General features: G+C 43.3%; 1 protein-coding gene across 2 annotated transcripts in view; it reads right to left on the bottom strand.

The window, feature by feature from the left end:
- Window positions 1-23018, bottom strand: part of STARD13 (StAR related lipid transfer domain containing 13) — a 452811-nt gene that overhangs the window by 245345 nt on the left and 184448 nt on the right. The window contains exon 1 of one of the 2 annotated variants that reach the window (XM_040340420.1): window positions 2501-2727. The exons of the other annotated variant lie outside the window; for it this stretch is intronic. Within the exon in view, the coding sequence (XP_040196354.1) occupies window positions 2501-2621 (121 nt within the window). The 5' untranslated portion in view covers window positions 2622-2727. Of the gene's footprint in view, window positions 1-2500; window positions 2728-23018 lie in introns of those variants that run through there. 2 annotated transcript variants of the gene reach the window in all.

Below are 23018 nucleotides of genomic sequence, written 5' to 3'. Positions count from 1 at the left end.
GAATTCCCCCCCCCCCCTTCCAGTGTCACATTTGGCACCTTTCAGGGGGGAGCAGATACCTGTATAATACAGGTATTTGCTCCCACTTCCGGCGATAGATCGCAGCAGATTCCATGACGATCTACGCCATGTTCAGCCCCTCCCCCCCACTGTCTCCTGAGAGACACACAGGTCCCAGAAGACAGTAGGGACCAGTCAGGATGCGCAAGGCTTCACTTCCGATGCCTGCACCCGGAAGCCGAGGGACATGTCAGCTTTGGGTGAGGATATTGCGGGCGCCCTGGGCAGGTAAGTGTCCTAACATTAAAAGTCAGCAGCTGCAGTACTTGTAGCTGCTGAATTTTAATGTTTGTTTTTTTTGGCGGTACTCCGCATTAAAACAACAAGAGCAGAAGATTTAATAGATGGAAAGATGAAGAAAATTACTAAAGGTCCCCTTTAACATTACCAGAAGGTGCACATTACATGTATACATCCAGTGGCAATTACTACTGTATACAAAAGCGTAAAAAAGGAGAGAGGATAGCAATGAAAATAATGAGAGGACCGCAATGCAGATTGTGAAAATGTAATGTTCTAGGAGACATAAGGATGCTGATCCTTTCACTGCAGATGTCAGCTCATGGCTTGTCCTCCACCTGTCTGCAAACAAATGATCTATCACAGGACACATCACATACACTGACAGGGTAAGGACATGTGTGACTGTGACCAATAAATAATGCCTGTGACCAATAACAGCAGCAAGATCTCGGTAAATCCCTGCCTGTGACCGATGATCGCTGTATGATCTCAATTATCATACATCTGTGATCGATACTCATGAGGACGTGATCTCAGTAAATTCATACCTGTGACTTATAAATGCAGTATGATCTCTAAAAAATCCATACTTGAGACTCATGGTAATGGTATGATCTGAGAGACTGGTGATTGTATGAATCCAAAAATGTGACCGACGATCGCTGTATGATCTCATTACATTCATATCTGTGACTGATGATCCCAGTGTGATTTCAAAGAATTCACACCTCTGACAAATGATCTTGTATGATCTCAGGGAACTTATACCTTGACTGATGATTGTAGTATGATCTCATACCTGTGATCGTACTGTGATGTCATACCTGTGACCCATGATAATACTGTGATGTCATACCTGTGACCCATGATAATACTGTGATGTCATACCTGTGACCCATGATAGTACTGTGATGTCATACCTGTGACCCATGATCGTAGTATGATCTCATACCTGTGACCCATGATAGTACTGTGATGTCATACCTGTGACCCATGATCGTAGTATGATATCATACCTGTGACCCATGATCGTAGTATGATGTCATACCTGTGACCCATGATCGTACTGTGATGTCATACCTGTGACCCATGATCGTAGTATGATCTAATACCTGTGACCCATGATCGTAGTATGATCTCATACCTGTGACCCATGATAGTACTGTGATGTCATACCTGTGACCCATGATCGTAGTATGATGTCATACCTGTGATCGTACTGTGATGTCATACCTGTGACCCATGATCGTAGTATGATGTCATACCTGTGATCGTACTGTGATGTCATACCTGTGACCCATGATCGTAGTATGATGTCATACCTGTGACCCTTGATCGTAGTATGACGTCATACCTGTGATCGTACTGTGATGTCATACATGTGACCCATGATCGTAGTATGATGTCATACCTGTGATAGTACTGTGATGTCATACCTGTGACCCATGATCGTAGTATGATATCATACCTGTGACCCATGATCGTAGTATGATATCATACCTGTGACCCATGATCGTAGTATGATATCATACCTGTGACCCATGATCGTAGTATGATATCATACCTGTGACCCATGATTGTAGTATGATGTCATACCTGTGACCCATGATCGTAGTATGATGTCATACCTGTGATCGTACTGTGATGTCATACCTGTGACCCATTATCGTAGTATGATGTCATACCTGTGATCATACTGTGATGTCATACCTGTGACCCATGATCGTAGTATGATGTCATACCTGTGACCCATAATCATAGTATGATGTCATACCTGTGACCCATGATCGTACTGTGATGTCATACCTGTGACCCATGATCGCAGTATGATGTCATACCTGTGACCCATGAACGTAGTATGATGCCATACCTGTGATCGTACTGTGATGTCATATCTGTGACCCATGATCGTAGTATGATGTCATACCTGTGACCCTGCAGTATAATCTCAGTAAGTATATACAATGTAGTGACTGTGTCTGGAAGTTTAGTTGCAGCATGTTACATACATAGTTACATAGGCACAAGTCCATGTAGTTGAAGCAATACAATAAAACGTCGCCCTCCTACCCTGCAGTCAGTGACAGGCAGCAAGGACACCCAGACCGCAGTGACCTCACACTGTCCCATCTGCAGTCAGTGTCACCTTGTCGTCCCCATCCCCCGCACACCCCCGGGTGACGGTCCCCGCACTCACCTGCCAGCCTCTTCTCCCGGACATTCTTCCATAGCAGGTCCCAGGCTTTGGTGGTGGAGTCCCTCAGCTGCTCACTCAGGGACCTCCTCAGGAGGAATTTGGCAGACCGTTTACTTGTCATTGTAAATCCCCCAGTAGCATCATCACCACCATCATCATCTTCACCCTCATCACCCCGGCTCCTTCCCTACACGGCTCTGCATGTGTGAGTGTCCCGGCAAGAGGAGGAGGAGGAGCGGGAGGAGGAGGAGGAGGAGTGCGGCTACAGCCGCCGGGATCTGCACTGCCCCACTACAGTGCGCACATCGCCCGGCTCCGCTCTGTGTACCGCCTGCAACCCCCCCCCAGCGTGCCAGCCTGCCATCCTCTCATCCTATTCTACATCTATATACCATACCTCGCTCTGTATACTCCTGTATATTATATACACCTATATATTATATACCTTACATCTATATACACCTATATACCATACCTCGCTCTGTATACTCCTATATATTATATACACCTATATATTATATACCATACATCTATATACTCCTGTATATTATATACCATACATCTATATACTCCTGTATATTATATACCTTACCTCACCTATATATTATATACCATACATCTATATACTCCTGTATATTATATACCATACATCTATATACTCCTGTATATTATATACCATACCTCTATATTATATACCATACATCTATATACTCCTGTATATTATATACCTTACCTCTATATACACCTATATATGATATACCTTACCTCTATATACTCCTGTATATTATATACCTTACCCCTATATACACCTATATATTATATACCTTACCTCTATATACACCTATATATTATATACCATACATCTATATATATATAATAACATACATCTATATACACCTATATACCATACATCTGTATATGCCTGTATATTATAAACCATACATCTATATACACCTATATACCATACATCTATATACTCCTGTATATTATATACCATACATCGACTTATAATAACATACATTTATATACTGTATAATCTACACCTATATACCATATACCTATATACTCCTGTATAATATATATACCATACATTGATTTATAATAACATACATCTATATACTATATAATATACACCTATATACCATATATCAATATACTGTATACTATACACCTATACAACATACATCTATATATAACATACATCTACATACAGTATAATTTACACCCATATAACATACATCTATATACTGCATACTGTAAAAGATGCATCTATATATAATATACAACTATGTAACATACATCTATATATAATATACATCCTAAATAATAACATCTATTTAACATACATCTATTTATAAGATACATCCATATACAGTACTGTATATATATATATTACAACTACATAACATTCACCTATATGTAATATACATCTATATAAGATATACAGTGTATATAGAGAAATGTCAGCTCCCAGGCTGATCAGAGTTCTCAGGGACCTTCCCATTCTCCTTCCTTTACCTTGCAGCCATCGGCTTCTATTGACTCAGCCTATCTCTATGAAGTGGAGGTTATCTGGCTCTTACACTCCACTGGCTTTCATTGCTGGGCAGAGAGCACATTGATGCCCATTATACTGGGCATGGTTGTAGATTTATAATGGGATGAAGGAGCCCCCGCTGTACAAAATGACAATCATTACCAAATGAGTTACTTTAATTAAGAAGCAATATTTTGCCTGTAAACACCTGTAACGGCAATCATACACAGTTCAATAAATTATCAATTTATTTTCCAGTTGGTCTCTCCCATTATGAAAACACAAATGACTGATATGCCACACAATGGGGAATGGGTTTTAATTCGAATTGATAGTTGTAAGTTATGTTATAAGTTATTAATCACTACCAGGCGACCTCATAATCCAATCGATCACAATATGATCACATTTTTAACTGAGCGCCGCTGAATGCAAACAATCAATAGTTTTACTTCCTGGCCAATCGAATCCGATCTAAACTGTGAACATCGGGCCCCATGCTGGGCATTCGTTGTTCACTCAGCTGTGTGTTAGCAAAGCGAATTCCTTCGCTTTGCTAACACTGAATCTGCCTCTCAGCCAATCAGGTTGCCGGGTCTGTTCCCTGTCACCTGATTGGCTGAAACATCAGGCGCTGTGATTGGACGCCTGAGAGAGGACAGAAGAAGACATGGAGGACGTGCAGGAGATCGCCGTTGACCAGCTGCGAGACAGCCAGGTAAGTGGCGGGCAGCATCTGATGGGGCACACTGGCAGCATCTGATGAGGCACAGTAGTGGCAATTGATGGGCACACTGGCAGCATCTGATGGGGTACAGTAGCGGCAATTGATGGGCACACTGGCAGCATCTGATGAGGCACAGTAGCGGAAATTGATGGGCACACTGGCAGCATCTGATGAGGCACAGTAACGACAATTGATGGGCACACTGGCAGCATCTGATGAGGCACAGTACTGGCAATTGATGGGCACACTGGCAGCATCTGATGGGGCACAGTAGCGGCAATTGATGGGCACACTGGCAGCATCTGATGGGGCACAGTAGCGGCAATTGATGGGCACACTGGCAGCATCTGATGGGGCACAGTAGCGGCAATTGATGGGCAGACTGGCAGCATCTGATGGGGCACAGTAGCGGCAATTGATGGGCACACTGGTAGCATCTGACGGGGCACAGTAGCGGCAATTGATGGGCACACTGGCAGCATCTGATGGGGCACAGTAGCGGCAATTGATGGGCACACTGGTAGCATCTGATGAGGCACAGTACTGGCAATTGATGGGCACACTGGCAGAATCCGATGTGGCACAGTAGCGGCAATTGATGGGCACACTGGCAGCATCTGACGGGGCACAGTAGCGGCAATTGATGGGCACACTGGTAGCATCTGATGGGGCACAGTAGCGGCAATTGACGGGCACACTGGCAGCATCCGATAGAACACAGTTGCGGCAATTGATGGGCACACTGGAAGCATCTGACGGGACACAGTAGCCGCAATTGATAGGTACACTGTCAGCATTTGAATGGGTCACATTTTACTGGCACTACATTTGCCAAAAGCATGCCGCGACCACATCATGGCTGTAGCACCTGTACGCCCCTGGCCGCAGCTAAAGAGGGTAGTGACTGAGGGGCAGTAAAAATGTGGCTCAGCAGCAGGGTTTTACCACCCCTTCCTTTCACCGCAAGCATGAACTAGCCCTAAAAGAATTGAGGTCCTTCACTTTGAAATATGATTGATATTAAATAAGGTGATACTTTTTTTTTTGTTTGAATATCCAATCATGAGCAAGGAAGGTACAATAAACAGAACTTTTGCCAGCATATGATTGGTTGATTTATGTGGACAAAAAAAAAAATCAAACATGGCAGTAGTTACGTGCACCTAAAGACATTTATTGATTTATTATTAATATCTGCCCACTTTCTGTACTTGCCAGCAGGTAGTGACATGGAAACTGAAGCAGCGTACAGAAGCACAGACGTCTGGAAAGAATTTCCAATTAGTCCATATTGTAAACACAAGTTCATTTTATTACAGCACATGCTTAGTACAAAGCATTCCTCCGCAAGTCCTCTGCGTAAACCCAGCCAAGGTGATTGACGGCACAAATATGGATTGAAATGTTTGTGGAGGTTCTGCTGATACATGTGTTGTCATTTCCAGCTGCCTCTATCACTAAATTTGTAAGATTTCAATACAGAATGTTATTTATTTGTCTTAAAGCTGAACTCCGGGGCGGAAAAACTTTTACCTTTTCATGGGTGATGAGGGAGATGATGAGTAAGATGCTACACTTATTTTTATTCCTTGTTCTCCAGGTAGGTGGCCCTCTTCTCCGCTATCCAATGCCTTGGAATGTGGGCAGGCTCTCAGCATACTCCAGTACAATGCAGGACCTGCATAGTACCGGATTACGTCACAGAGCTCTGATTGGACGGCGAAGTGAAGAAGCTTCATAGGAGCCATGGAAGGAAAAGAAGGAAGTCTGTAGGAATGAGGATCAAGGAAAGTATATAACCATATTCATCATCCCCTGGGCAAAATGGGTAGGGGGACCTATGACGTGGGTAAATATTTTGCCTAGGAGATGATGAGTAAGATGTTATACTTACCGTATTTATTGGCGTATACCGCGCACTTTTTTGCCCTGAAAATCAGGGCAAAATCGTGGGTGCGCGATATATGCCGATACCCGCTTTCCCGCGCATAGTTTGAATACTGCGCCGGCATATACCGAGCGCAGTATACTCGCGTATAGTCGGGCAGTCTCGGCTCCTCCCGCGCTCACGTCCTGGACGTACAGGACGTGAGCGCGACAGTAGCCGAGCCTGCCCGAGTGTACTGCGCTCGGTATGTGCCGGCGCAGCATTCAAACACGGCGCGGGAAAGCGGGAAACGAGCGAGGAGGACGCCGGACCCGACGAAGAGGACACCCGAAGCCGCAGGCGGACGCCGGACCCGACGAGGCCGCCGATGGACGCCGCGCAAGACACCAAAACTGTAAGTACAAAATCCTTTTTTCCACAGGAATTTCTGGCCAACTTTAGGGGGGCGCGCTATACGCGGGAGCGCGATATACCCCATATATATATGCTTTCCAGATTGCTGGCACACTTCTCCACTGTTCAAAGCTCTGAAATGTAAACAATGGTGCCCCCTTGTACAATGAAGGACATCTCGACCTTCATTTTACGGGATGACATCAGAGAGCTGTGACTGGCTGGATAACGTAGAGAAAAGGCTTTGTAGGACCACTCATGTAAAGAGAAGGAAGCCTGCATGAACAAGGAATAAGGTAAGTATATCACCTAAATCCTCTGGATCAACTGTGGGTATTGGCTAGTGTATATAGAGGTTTTCTATTTGAGGGCGTTGGCGTTCTTTTTATTTTCTCTCGGTTGGTTGAACTGGATGGACATGTATCTTATTTCAACCAGATTAACTATGTAACTATTTAGGAAATACCATTCCCTAGCCAAAATGAGCAGTTAACCCTTGGAGCGGGGAGGGAGATTGGAATGAGGGAGTCTGTCACCAGAGTTCAGATTTAAATCAATTTTTAATGTGAAACAAACTAAACCGATTAGTCATAAAAAAAATGTGAAGCTGGATAAGTGTAAGCAGGTGCAGTTAGCTAGTCTGCCACTAGGTGGCTCTGTCCCAGTGTGTGATTACTGTGTAACTGGGTGTTAGGTCCCTTTTAGACATGACAAGTGATGTCATGGGTGGAGTCAGTGCCCATATATTATACCAGGTTGGAAGGAGTCTAGTGCAATTGGGGCATGGGAGTCAGATGCCCCACCTGAATACAGATGTAGTCAGCAATGCAGAGGTCCTGAATAAGGTGGAAGGACAGGACAAGGTAGTGCTGCACACAGAAGAGACGGCTGTAGTCTTCCTGTCTTCTATGGTTAGTGGAGGCTAGAGTGTATTCTTTATGGAGAGATCAGGGGTCTATTAGAGATCTCATATCTTTCTTGCCCTTTAAAGCATCTGATCACAGATTGTGTTAGAACAGATGCTTCCATGGCAAGAATGGCCAGCTCTAAAACTGGAAGTGACCAAATCCTCATCGCTTCCCACTTCCTTCAGAGAAGGTTGGGGAACGGATGCACATGGTTGCAGGGCACTTGCAGAGAAACCGCATTGCAGGAACACAGGATCAATAACTTCCCTCCTGATAGAACTGCATTCTGCTTTGTTTACATAGGCAGATTGCCATTCTGCCTGTATACCGAATGATCGGTGGGTGCCGGCTGGCATTGAGTCCACGGTACCTGCCCTTCGGCTCCCAGCATGAATAGTGGGAGTGAGCCGCCACTGCAAAGCACTAGGGACAAAAGGGAGGTGAAATGATTTGATACAGTAATGTAATCTGTAAGATTACAGTGTACTGTATGTGTTATGTATTTTTCACTATTTTGAATTTGCTGCCGGGCTCCGCCCCCGTGCAGCAGGGAACGAAGCCCGTCACAGTAATAGATAGGGCGGCGGAGGACACACAGCGGGGAGACATCGCAGGATCCTGGGGACAAGGTAAGTAACTTTGCCTGGATACTGCGATGCAGTCCCGTGTGCGGATCGGGTTACAGCTTTTGGTAATGAAAAAACTCACCCGAACCACACTCGGGATTACCACCAGGGAGGTTAACTGACAATTGCACAGTCGTGCAACGCTGTACCCAAATAAAATGTATGTCCTTTATTTACGCAATAGAGCTTTCTTTTGGTGGTATTTGATCACCTCTGTGTTTTTTTTTTTTTTTGTGCTATAAACAAAAAAAGAGCGAAAAAAAAATACCCAATATTTTTTACTTTTTGCTATAAAACATATCCAATAAAAAATTAAAACAATCCAATTTCTTCTTATATTTCCACTAATATATATTCTGCTGCATATTTTTGGTAAAAAAAATCCCAATAAGCGTATATTGATTGGTTTGCACAAAAGTTATAGCGTCTACAAGCTATGGTATTTGTTCATGATTTTTTTTTTATATATATATTTTTTTACTAGTAATGGCAGAGATCAGCGGTTTTTAGCAGGACTGTGACATTGCGGCAGACACATCTGACACGTTTTGGGGACCAGTGACACCAATACAGTGATCAGTGCTAAAAAAATGCACTGTAACTGTACTAATGACACTGGCAGGGAAGAGGCTAACATCAGGGGCGATCAAAGGGTTAAATGTGCTTGCTAACTGTGTGGTGGATGATTCAACTAGGGAAAGAGCTTAGCAGAAACACAAGGGGCCAGATCCACGAAGCGTTTACGCGGGCGTATCTATTGATACGCCGCGTAACTTCTAGTTTGCTCCGGCGTATCTTTGTTTTGTATCCACAAAACAAGTTACGCCTTAAGCTGGGCTAGATCCGACTGGCGCACGTCTTAGTACGCCGTCGGATCTAAGATGCATATTTACGCTGGCCGATAGGTGGCGTTTCCGTCGATTTCCGCGTCGAGTATGCAAATTAGCTAGATACGGCGATCCACGAACGTACGTCCGGCCGGTGCATTTTTTTACATTGTTTCCGTAAGGCTTTTTTCGGGGTATAGTTACCCATGCTATATGAGGCGTATCATATGTTAAGTATGGACTTTGTTCCCGCGTCGAATTTTACATTTTTTACGTCGTTTGCGTAAGTCGTTCGCGAATAGGGCTTTGCGTAGAATGACGTTCACGTCGTAAGCATTGGCTTGTTGTGGGTTAATTTCGAGCATGCGCACTGGGATACCCCCATGGACGGCGCATGCGCCATTCAGAAAAAACGTCATTTACAGTACGTCAGGTCAAGACGTATTACCATAAAACACGCCCCCATCTCATTCATTTGAATTGCGCGCCCTTACGCCGACACAGTTACACTACACCACCGTAACTTACGGCGCAAATTCTTTGAGAATACGGGAAATACGGTGTAAGTTACGGCGGCGTAGTGTATCTGAGATGCACTACGCCGGCCGTAAAGAAGCGCCCCGCTTCGTGGATCTGGCCCAGGATCTCCATCTTCCCTTCTGACAGAATGGCAATCTGCCTTGTTTTCATAGGTAGACCGCTGTTCTGTCTGCCTCGGAATGATTGGCGGGTCTCGGCGGACATTGGGTCCCCCAGACGCACTGATTGGCTCCCATTGTGTCCAATCACAGCGGAAGCTGTTCGCCGGTGGCATGTGCATACGCCCAGACTCGGCAAACAGGTACGTGATTTTGCCTTATTGCAGTAAAACTGCGGATATACATGATCCTGTGCACAGCGGCCACCCTGTAGCAGTAAAACTGCGGATATACATGATCCCATACCTCCCAACATTTTGAGATGGGAATGAGGGACACCTACTAGCAAATGTATGTAGACATAGGACACTCCCCCTGTCACGCCCCCTTAAAGGAGAATTAACCAAAAAAAGGTTAATTAAATCCACAAGTGCTTTTTTACCACTACTATTTCTTTATATTGGCTTTGAAATTTACAAATGCAGCAATTTAGAAATTGGATGAAAAGTTTATCATTGGGATACACTATTTGAAAGATAAAAAGTGCATTTTATATACAACTATATAAATCAGACCAAAAAGAGGGACAGAGGGACATTGCTCCAAATCAGGGACAGTCCCTCGAAATCAGGGACAGTTGGGAGCTATGATGATCCTGTGCACAGCTGCCACCCTGTAGCAGTAAAACTGTGAATATATATGTGATCCTGTGCACAGCTGCCACCCTGTAGCAGTAAAACTGTGAATATATATGTGATCCTGTGCACAGCTGCCACCCTGTAGCAGTAAAACTGTGAATATATATGTGATCCTGTGCACAGCGGCCACCCTGTAGCAGCAAACTGCTATAGGGTGGTCGCTAAGTGGTTAATGAGTCGTGTTCAGCGGGTTCTACACCCGTTGAAAGTGTCAGGGGTATCAATATTGCTACGTTCACAAAGCATTGTGGCATGTGTTTACCCTCAGCAGCTAAAGGGGGTAGCAGCTGAAGAGATGAGGGGCAGTAAAAGCGTGGCTCAACTGCTGCATTTTACCCTGCCCTCAACCTCACGTGTTAACGAACTCTAATGCCCTTTACACACGATCGGTTCATCCGATGAAAACGGTCTGATGGATTTTTCCATCAGTTATCCGATGAAGCTGACTTTCATCAGTCTTGCCTACACACCATCAGTTAAAAAAACGATCGTGTCAGAACGCGGTGACGTAAAACACAACGACGTGCTGAGAAAAATGAAGTTCAATGCTTCCGAGCATGCGTCAACTTGATTCTGAGCATGCGTGGATTTTTAACCAATGGATTTCCCCACAGACGATCGTTTTTTTCTATCGGTTTTTTAACCATTAGATAATTTTAAAACAGGTTCTATGTTTTTTCACCAATGGGAAAAAAAAAAAAACGATGGGGCCCACACACGATCGGTTCGTCTGATGAAAACGGTCCATCAGATCGTTTTCATCAGACGGTTACCGATCGTGTGTACGCGGCATAACTGTGAATTTTTAAGGCAACATTATCATCTATAATTTACATTACTGGATAAAACTGATCATCCGTTTAGAATTCATATGAGCAAAGAATTTTATAAAAAATTCTACATTCATAAGCTAAGTTTACAGTTTATTTATTTTTTACTTTTTTATTTTTTTAGTTATTATTATCTTCTGTCACTGTATACAGCTGTAACCATTCCATTTCATCGCTGCTTGCCCTGGTATTTACAATTCCTGGAATTCTGGAGCTTCTCATAAAACTCTGCATATGGCGCACCACATATGTGAAGACTCGTATGTGAACTGCGAGGAACGAGCGCACATCTATTCCACCGCGGCAAAAAATAGACTTTGGCTGTAAACTTGCAGATGTTTCATTTTCTGAGCTATTTTTAACTCTACAAATAACAAAACATGCTGGCTGTAAAAATATCTGAATAAAACAATATGGGACAGGTACTCGGAATCTTGCTGAATTATGTGATTATATTTGACATTCTTGTGTGCTAATGCCGCCACACAGGAACAAGTGCCTGGTGTATTTTTAACACAAGCCGAGGTCTGGGAATTGCTTTGTGTAACTTTCTCCAGGATTCACATAAACCGTGCTCACATCTGGAAAGCTGGAATATGTGCCTGAAAGTAAAACTCAATTTTTACAGAGAAAAAAAAAAATAGGGATTGTTCCCATGTGCTCATACATGTTATTTAAGTATATACTTGATTATTTTATTTTAATAGTGTACTGACATGTGCACACATAGCTGTATAAAATGCATTAAAAAAAAACTTCTTACACACATTTTACTTTTTTTTTTATTTATTTACAGTTGTATCCCATCACATTTTATCATTACAATTTTTATCTACATTAACGTAAATGTTTTATTTTTTTTACATTCGCATGACCGTAAAAAAAAAAAAAACAAACACATTTAAAAGCATTTTTTGTTTACCGATCTGAATGCAGCTGCATTCTTTATTAATGAAGACATTCACACAGGTGCATATACATGCACGGCGTTCAAATCTGTAACGCAAAATTAAAAAATCTGCTTGAGGGCACGTGATTTACAAATGTATGCCAAATACAAAAAATGCATTCTTGTACTAAAATAAATAAATAAATTATTATTGGGGAGGGTAGTGCTGCGCTAATCAGTGGTGAATGGATAGGTGAATAAGCAAGTGGGGGAAGGGAATGAAGATAACGTGTAATTAAAATGAGGAGCGGTATAGCCCAAATGGCATCAGCATAAAAATAAATATAAATAATAAATATAAAATGATCAGTGAACAATAACAGTACTGGTGTAAATCATATGACTCCACAGGTTCCTCTTAGTGTTGTAAAATGCACTATAAATAATGGTGCAAAAATTCCCAAGTAACTGTGCTAAGTGACACTTCTATACTGGTGAATAAACAGTCCATCAACAGGGCTGGAAAAATATCAACAAAAAATATATATATATAAAATTTCAACAGTCCAAGAAAGCAAAAGTGCAAGTGTGGGTCCGCAATAAGGAGTGAAAGGGGAATGGATATCCAGTGATCCTTTTAGGGTAAGTCAGGATGTCCCCTTACCTTACTGCTGTAAGGTAACAGCATATAGGTCCAAACACATTAGATGGTTCTCTCGATGGGCTCTGATCCAACAACGGCAGGTCCTCCTTGGAGTTCTCGTCCCAGATTGGTCAGTTTCTCGCCCCAAAGAAATAAAGCATCGATGGTGTGATACCGTTTTAAAAGGTTTTAATTCTCAAAGAAAATAGACAGGGGTACTCACATAATCCAAAATACAATTGAGCATGTAAAAAGAGGGGCAATCTGTCGCCAACGTCACCTCCGATACCTCTCAGTGACGTTGGCGACAGATTGCCCCTCTTTTTACATGCTCAATTGTATTTTGGATTATGTGAGTACCCCTGTCTGGAGGACCTGCCGTTGTTGGATCAGAGCCCATCGAGAGAACCATCTAATGTGATTGGACCTATATGCTGTTACCTTACAGCAGTAAGGTAAGGGGACATCCTGACTTACCCTAAAAGGATCACTGGATATCCATTCCCCTTTCACTCCTTATTGCGGACCCACACTTGCACTTTTGCTTTCTTGGACTGTTGAAATTTTATATATATATATTTTTTGTTGATATTTTTCCAGCCCTGTTGATGGACTGTTTATTCACCAGTATAGAAGTGTCACTTAGCACAGTTACTTGGGAATTTTTGCACCATTATTTATAGTGCATTTTACAACACTAAGAGGAACCTGTGGAGTCATATGATTTACACCAGTACTGTTATTGTTCACTGATCATTTTATATTTATTATTTATATTTATTTTTATGCTGATGCCATTTGGGCTATACCGCTCCTCATTTTAATTACACGTTATCTTCATTCCCTTCCCCCACTTGCTTATTCACCTATCCATTCACCACTGATTAGCGCAGCACTACCCTCCCCAATATCAATTGCTTATGGTTTGATACACCTTTCAGTGCCGCAGCTGTACTTCCACTTCTCCTCACTTTCATTCCCCCCCCCCTCCTTTTTTCTTTTTTTCACCTCCTTTGATAAGCGCGGTAATATCCATTTTTTCAAATAAATAAATTAACCACTTAAAGCGGAGGTTCACCCTTAGGCCGGGTACTAACGAGCAAACATGTACGGTGAAACCGGTCCATCGGACCGTTTTCACCGTACATGCCTGCCAGAGGGCTTCTGTACGATGGTTGTACTAACCATCGTACAGAAGTCCGCGCGTAAACATTACGCGGGGCGTGTCCGCGTCGTCGTGGGTGGGCCTGCCATTTAAAGGCTTCCACGCATGCGTCAAAGTCATTCGACGCATGCGAGGGACGGCGGGCGCTCGGACATGTACGGTAGGTCTGTACTGACGACCGTACATATCCGAGCGGGCAGGATTCCAGCGGACGGTTTTAAAACACGTCCAGGAATATTTGTCTGCTGGGAAAAGGCCCGGCGGGCAAATGTTTGCTGGAATTCGGCCCGCTCGCGCCTACACACGACCGAACATGTATGCTGAAACTGGCCTGCGGACCAGTTTCAGCATACATGTTTGGTCGTGTGTACGGGGCCTGAGTGTTATTTCTGGGATCCTTTCCCCGCGGGAGTGGGCGTGTATTTAGTTTTCCCCGGCCGTGCGCGATGTCTCCTGGGAGTGATGTGTTGAGGCTCCCAGGAGACGAGCTGTACTGTAATCCCGTGTTATCTCGCGGGTCACGTGACACTAACCTTTCCTATCAGCTGCTAAGTGCACATTCTGAGCTATAGCTGATAGAAAAGATGCAGTGTGTGTCGTCACAACGGGGCGTGAACTTGTCAGGACGCCGGCCGTTGTGATGGCAACTGTGTAGTGTTGTAGTGGTCAACACTGCACATACGCGGGATAGAGCGGTGAATACTGGGACATCAGCATTCACCGTATCCCGGAAGCATTTGCTTGTGGGCTTCAGACTGCCCACAAGCAAGATGGAAACGTCCATCAAAATTTTTTATAAACTATCTTTTCGTGCAGAATGACTATGCGGGTGGTTCAAGTATTAGGACACGCGAGTACCGGATTAAGTAAGGTAACACCGGCAGAAGCATTTAAAAAAAAAAAAAAGAATACCCGCGAAACCCCCGCTTTAAGGCCCCGTACACACGACCGGATCGATCCGCTGAAAACGGTCCACCGGACCGTTTTCAGCGGATAGATCCGCTGCGACCGCTGCCGGATTTCTGTCTGATGGTTGTACACACCATCAGACAGAAATCCGCGCGTAAACATACGCGGGGCGTGGCCGCGACGATGACACGGCGACGTGGGCGGCCCTGGAAGTTCAAAGCTTCCACGCATGCGTCAAATCAGTACGACGCATGCGAGGGATGGCGGTCGGTCGGACGTGTCTGGTGAGTCTGTACAGACGACCGAACACGTCCGACGGACAGGTTTCCAGCGGACAGATTTCTTAGCATGCTAAGAAATTTTTATCCGCTGGAAACTGTCCGATCCGCGGGACAATTGTCCGCTCGGGCCTACACACGACCGGATCTGTCCGCTGGAACTGGTCCGGCAGGCCAGTTTCAGCGGATCGTCGGTCGTGTGTACGGGGCCTCAGTCCCAAGCCTGTTTTTCAGACCCGGTGTTTACAGGTTAAAAACAATTTTTTTCATTAGAAAATTACTTGGAACCCCCAAACATTATACATTTTCTTTCCTAACACCCTAGAGAATTAAATGGCGGTCATTGCGATACTTTTTGTCACACCGTATTTGCGCAGCGGTCTTACAAGCACGCTTTTTTTGAAAAAAACAGCCCAATTTCTTTTTATATTGTGAAAGATAATGTTACGCCGAGTAAATTGTTACCCAACATGTCACGCTTCAAAATTGCGCCCGCTCGTGGAATGGCGTCAAACTTTTACCCTTAAAAATCTCCATAGGTGACGTTTAAAAAAATTCTACAGGTTGCATGTTTTGAGTTACAGAGGAGGTCTAGGGCTAGAATTATTGCACTCGCTCTAACGATCGCGGTGATACCTCCCATGTGTGGTTTGAACACCGTTTTCATATGCGGGCGCTGCTCACGTATGTGTTTGCTTCTGCGCACGAGCTTGTCGGGATGGCGTGGTTTAAAAAAAAAAATTATTATTATTTATTTTACTAGAAAAATTGGGTCACTTTTATTCCTATTACAAGGAATGTAAACATCCCTTGTAATAGAAAAAAGAGTGACAGGTCCTCTTAAATATGAGATCTGGGGTCAAAATTGCAATAAAACAATAAATTGTCACTTGAAAAAATTACAAAAATCGATTGTCCCTTTAAGACGTATGGGCGGAAGTGACGTTTTGACCCAAGCAGGAAGAAGGACCCGATCGCCTCCGCCGCTACCGGCGGCTCCGGTAAGCGGCGGAGAGTGGCGGGAGGGGGGGCCTCTCCCTTTGCTAATAACGGTGATCTTGCGGTGAATCCGCCACAGAGACCAGCATTATCGTTTACAGGACCGCCACCTGAAGAGATGGATACCTCGGTTGTGGCAGCAGCTGCTGCCGTTACCGAGATATCCCTCTTCAAAGTAAGGACGTATATAGTCGTGCGGCCGTCCTTAAGTGGTTAATTTAAAAAAATGGATCTAAAAGCAACTACTGATCATTTTTGGCAACTTTTGTTCCACAAAAAACTTGCCTATATGATCAGTAAAATATTTTACTTAATATAATACAATTAAAACTCTGGTTCGGCCGCAACTGGAGTATTCCGTCCAGTTCTGGTCACCAATCGTCAGAAGGGATGTGCTGGAGTCCAGAGAAGGGTAACTAAATGAATATGGGGACTGGTGGACCTCAATTATGAGGAACGACTACATGCACTACATTTATTCTCCCTGGAGATGAGATGCTTAAGAGGAGATGTGCTAGCGATATACAAATATCTTAATGGTTAAGTTGAGACTGGAAGAGAAACAGGTTAAACTTAAAGGAACACTAAAGGTTAGTTTTTTATTAGATCAATTGATTGCTGTAAGCTAGAGCATTTAAATATCACTTACCTCGTTTTTCCTTTTGACCTCCAAAATACAGTAATCCAGGTTTGAAAATGCCATTTCCTGTCACTCCTCTTCTTGCTTTCCACCAGCATCTGAGCCGTTTTGCATGGTGGAAAGCAGAATGTGCTCACCCCCTCCCTATGACTACAGCCCTGCGTGAAGATGCTCTCTTATCCCTCACAGGCATGGAGGCTAAGCCTAATGGGAACTGTAGTTCCCATTAGGCCGTGATGTAGCAAGAATGAATGCGCACCGCAAACCAGGAAGTCAGTCAGAATAATGATTCAGGAGTGGCGGAGGTGAATAAAACGGCTCGATTTCAACAGGTATCAAACTAGTTATAATGCAAACCATTACTTTTTACTTTATCAGCTACTGTCAGGCTTTAATTTAAGAGGAAAATATTTTTGTCTTTACAACCCCTTTAAGCTGCAAAGGGGGTTTATCACTTTCAGCGCAGTAAAGATGTGTAACTCTCTTCCACAATTGGTGGTGTCGGCAGGAAGTATGGATAGTTTTAAAAGGCTCTTGGATGTGCATCTTAGCGAAAACAATATACGGGATATGGGAAATGGTTTTTCTACACACACACACACCTACACAGGTTGAACTGTATGGACTGTTGTCTTTATTCAACCTTACCAACTATGTAACCTCCGCGCCTCTGGAAACAATGTGCAAAATAGAGTATTGTAAGCTGCTTTACACCCGCTATTTCCAAATGGAAAATATGAACATTTCAAATATAGTTAGGTTGGTGCAGCGCTCTCAACAAAAAAATGTTTTTGGCTGTGTGAATGCAGCTCTTAACAAACACTGGTTAAAATAAAAAAATTAGGAAGGAAAATATGGATACTACCACAATTGGGAGAGAATACACATACACTGACACGGATTGTATTGAAAACTTGGGACTTACTGCACAAGGAAAATAAATGGAAATATAATTCACCATTGATGATACTAAAAGAAAACAACTATTTTGCACTGGGGAAAAGTTCGATAGGGGGGGAATTGGATTAAAAAAGTAAACGTACAACTATGCGAAAAACACACAGGGGAAAAATCCAGCTTAAGCATTTTATAGCAGCACTTCCACATCCAATAAGAGAAGGAGACGCTCTTAGACCCCTTTCACACTGGGGCGTTTTTCAGGTGCTATGGCGTTAAAAAAAGCGCCTGTAAAGCACCTGAAAGAAGCGTCATGCAATCCCAATGTGAAAGCCTGAGTGCTTTCAGAGCCCTTTCACACTACCAATGCCCGAAAAAAGCTGGTAAAGCTCCGCTAAGACCCTTTTCACACTAAGCGTTTTTCAGGCGCTTTGACGTTAAAAAAAGCACCTCAATGGAAAGAAGCGCTTTAGGAGAGGTGTGTTCAATGCTCCTAAAGCGCTGCAAAGAAGCTACTTGCAGGACTTTTTTTGACGCCCTCCCAGCGCAGCGCCTCAGTGTGAAAGCACTCAGGCTTTCACATTGGGATTGCTGGTGAGGCTTCTTTCAGGCGCTTTTTTTAACGCTAAGACCCCTTTCACACTGGGGCGTTTTTCAGGCGCTTTAGTGTGAAAGCACTTGGGCTTTCACATTGGGATTGCAGATGCAGCTTCTTTCGGGCGCTTTACAGGCACTTTTTTTTAACACTAAAGCGCCTGTAAATAATAAGTGTGTAACTCAGTGGTATAGAACCCCAGATATATTAAGGAAGTTTCAAATAGGACAAAGAATGGAGTGTTGGCGGGGTTGTAAAAAAATGGGAACCATGGCCCATATATGGTGGAGGTACCTTAAGATTAAAACCTATTGGAAGGAAATACTAAGATTTATTAAGGAGATTACTAACATAGATCTACGTGAGGAACCATGGACATGCCTATTTCACGGGTAGATATCCTGATAAAGGAATATAGAAATTCAATGATAGTACACATGATGAATGTCGCAATAAGCCTGATACAGAGGAAACGTAAAGAAGTAGAAAGCCCAAAAATCAGAGAGTGGTTCGACAAAATAGGAGAGATATATAATATGGAATATCTAAGACATAGTTAAAGCGGGGGTTCACCCTAAAAAAAAATTCTAACATTACATCCAGCATACTAACGACATTTACAGTATGCAGGTCTTTTTTTTTTTTTTTGTACATACCGTTATATTGTGATTTTCTCCCCGGTTTCTGGGTTCTGATTCCCGGGGGACTGTGCGTTCCTATACCTGGGTTAGATGATTGACGTGTTGTGAAAAAGTTCCCATGTCGCACTAGGCGCGTCACCAGTTTTCCGTAAATAACCGAGCTGCGAGTCGGCGCTATACGGCACCTGCGCCCGCCATGTAGAGCTGACTGCGCAGGGACCGTATAGCGCCGACTCACAGCTCGGCTATTTACGGAAAACTGGTGACGTGCCTTGTGCGACATGGGAACTTTTTCACAACACGTCAATCATCTAACCCAGGGATAGGAACGCCCAGTCCCGTTGGGAATCAGAACCCGGAAGCCGGGGAGAAAATCACAATATAACGGTATGTACGGCAAAAAAAAAAGAAGACCTGCATACTGTAAATGTCGTTAGTATGCTGGATGTAATGTTAGAATTTTTTTTAGGGTGAACCCCCGCTTTAAGAAGATACCAGAAAGGGATTTGTTAAGAGATGGGAAAAATGGAAAAAGTTTAAATTAACGAAAAACTATAGTGAGATTAATGCCTCATACACACGGCTGAATTTTCCAAGAAAAAAAGTTCGACAGACTTTTTTTCTAGGAAAGTCCGGCCGTGTCTAGCCTCCATCTGACTTTTTTTTTTCAGAAGTCCGACGGACCTGAGATAGAGAACATGTTCTCTTTCTTTCCTTTGGACTTCCGATGGACTCACGGCGGACTTTTGTACGTGTGTACAAGGCATTAGTGTATTTAGAGAAGAGGAGAAAGAAGTGATAAAGGGAGAGGGAAGATGGAAGAAAAGGAGGGAATGGGTTGGAAGGGGTGAGAGGGGTGGGTGAGGGAGGGCAAGGGTACATAAGGTATTGGAAATATGTTAATGTATATCCTTATTGGAAGGGAAAATGTTTTTTATATTTTTGTATATGATACATTTTGATAAAATGAAGAGTAAAAAAAAATAAAATAATAATTGAAAGATTGCAAAAAAAATTCAATTCCAAAAAACAAAACAAAAAAATATATAAAATTGTATCTGTAGATCGCAAAAGAGTATTGCCAAATGAAAGTCTCCTTGGTCCTGCCCCCCAAAAAAACCAAAGAACATGATTGCTATCTTACATAGTAACAACAATAATGAATCAATAGACCCATAAGAAATATAAAAATGTCTCCCTAGGTCCCTAGGGGCCATATACCGTAAGTGGGGTAACTCAAGTGGTCGAATTTGCCTGTGGCTCCGGCCCCCAGTACCTCCAAACCAGTTGTTGTATTTAAATGGTAAGTTTTCTATCCAAACACTCTGTAACATTAAGTGCTTGCTCACATACAGAATATTGAGGCGACCATCATTTATCTGCACTGGAAAAATGCCAGTTATTGCTAGGACACACAGAAAACAATAGTATTCCATGTGCCCTGTACATGCTGCAACGCACTGCACTGCTGTACAATGGTGAACACGGTGTCACTGTTGTGGACTACAAATAACGTTCATATAAAAAAATTAGCCGTGCGATGAAGTAAATCGTGCATCACACCGCCCCCTATCGCCAGCTCGCTGCCGCCAGAACTAAGCACTAGACATGTGCATTCGTTTTCGTCCGAATGCATTTTCATCAGAATTTCAGGTATTTTCGCTATCGTTTTAACGAAAACGAACGCACAGAATACAAAAACCGAAACATCCGACATAAACAAATGCTTTATTTTCGTTTTCGCTGGTCGAATGTGCCTAACCTTAACTCTATTAGTCCAATATTATTCTACATAGAGAGAAAAGATTCGACATTATAGAGAGCAAAGATTCGACATTATAGAGAGCAAAGATTCGACATTATAGAGAGAAAAGATTCGACATTATAGAGAGAAAAGATTCGACATTATAGAGAGAAAAGATTCGACATAGAGAGAAAAGATTCGACATAGAGAGAAAAGATTCGACATTATAGAGAGAAAAGATCGCTACTGGAATTGGGTGGGGGAAATAAAACAAAAATAATGATGATGATGAATGTTATTGGCTGATTGTAACCAAAGAGGAGGAGCAGTAAAATAGCTAGAACTAACTTGACAATTCAACATGAACGACGAAGATTCGACAAAGCATCGAAAAACATACAAACGTCAAATCTGTCATTGAAGGCTTATGGTGTCTGTTGATAGTTCTAAGAAGATTCGTGGGAGCAGCTAAATTGTACGACGCCGCAATCATACATTTCCCGTCAAATGCTCTGCCCATAGGCTATAGAAAAATTCTAATGTTGATTAACTAGTAATAATAATTAATAAATATAATTATTTCTAGTCATACAACATTAGAATTCTTCTATAGCTTGTAGGCGGAACATTCTACCGGATATGTATGATTGCAGCGTCATACAGTTTCGCTGCTCCGTCGAATCTTCTTAGAACGATCGACAGACAGTCAGACACCATAAGCCTTCAATGACAGATTCAACCTTAATTCGTTCGGATTTTCGGACGAATGCAATTTCCAACGAAAAACAAATTAAATAAAAACAAATTTCGGACGAAAACGAAATTCCGAAGCAAAATATTTCAGTGTACACATGTCTACTAAGCACTGCCCACACACAGTGTGAATTGGCCCTGATAAAAGGAAAAAAAATGCTGTAAACAACACAACATGGGGCATAACCTAGGAACATGGATTCAGCTTAAAGACGTGTTCTGCCTGGGGGAATTTTTTTTTTTTTTTTAAATCAGCAGCTACAAATACTGTAGCTGCTGACTTTTAATATATCGACACTTCCGGATTGGCTGTCGGGTGCTGCTGCTGCAATTTCCACTAAGGGAAACCAGAAGTGAAGCATTTTGGCTTTATTGCCAGTTCCCTACTGCACACTGGGCTTTCTAATTGGCCTGGCGGCGGAGGAAGGAGGAGGGCCCCGAACTTCAGAGGGATGGCGTCGCTGCGCTGTCTCCAGTAAGTGGGGAAAGGTACCTGTCAAAACAGGTACCCACTCCCTCCTTCCCCCTGAAAGGTGCCAAATGTGGCACTGGAGGGGGGGGGGGGGGGCGGATAAATGGAAGTTCCACTTTTGGCTGGAACTCCGCTTTAAGGCACCAGATTCTATGGGCCTATAGGCCCCTGAGACAAAGGGCCAGATTCACGTAGAATCGCGGCGGCGTAACTTATCCTAGATAAGTTACACCGCCACAATTTTTCATCGCAAGTGCCTGATTCACCAAGCACTTGCGATGAAAACTACGCCCGCGGCCTCCGGCGTAAGACGGGCCAATCTACTCCCACGCCGGACCTACCGCGCATGCTCCGTTTCCGAACTCCCGCCGTGCTTTGCGCGCCGTGACGTAATTTTTTTGAACGGCGACGCGCGTAGCGTACTTCCGTATTCCCGGACGGCTTACGCAAACGACGTTGATTTTTAAATTTAGACGCGGGAACGACGGCCATACTTTAGACAGCAATACACTTGCTGACTAAAGTTAAGGCACAAAAAAAAAAGTGTAACTTTGCGACGGGAAACTTGACTAGCGGCGATGTAGCGAACGCAAAAAAACGTCGTGGATCCGCCGTAACTCCTAATTTGCATACCCGACACTGGTTTACGACGCGAACTCCCCCCAGCGGCTGCCGCGGTACTGCATCCTAAGATCCGACAGTGTAAAACAATTACACATGTCAGATCTTAGGGATATCTATGCGTAACTGATTCTATGAATCAGTCGCATAGATAGAAACAGAGATACGACGGAGTATCAGGAGAAACGCCGTTGTATCTC

Source organism: Rana temporaria, chromosome 2 (genome assembly GCF_905171775.1).
Source record: "Rana temporaria chromosome 2, aRanTem1.1, whole genome shotgun sequence".
In the NCBI taxonomy this organism is placed as follows: domain Eukaryota; kingdom Metazoa; phylum Chordata; class Amphibia; order Anura; family Ranidae; genus Rana; species Rana temporaria.
Note: the sequence above shows the minus strand (reverse complement) of the source record. Positions and strands in the feature narration are given on the sequence as shown.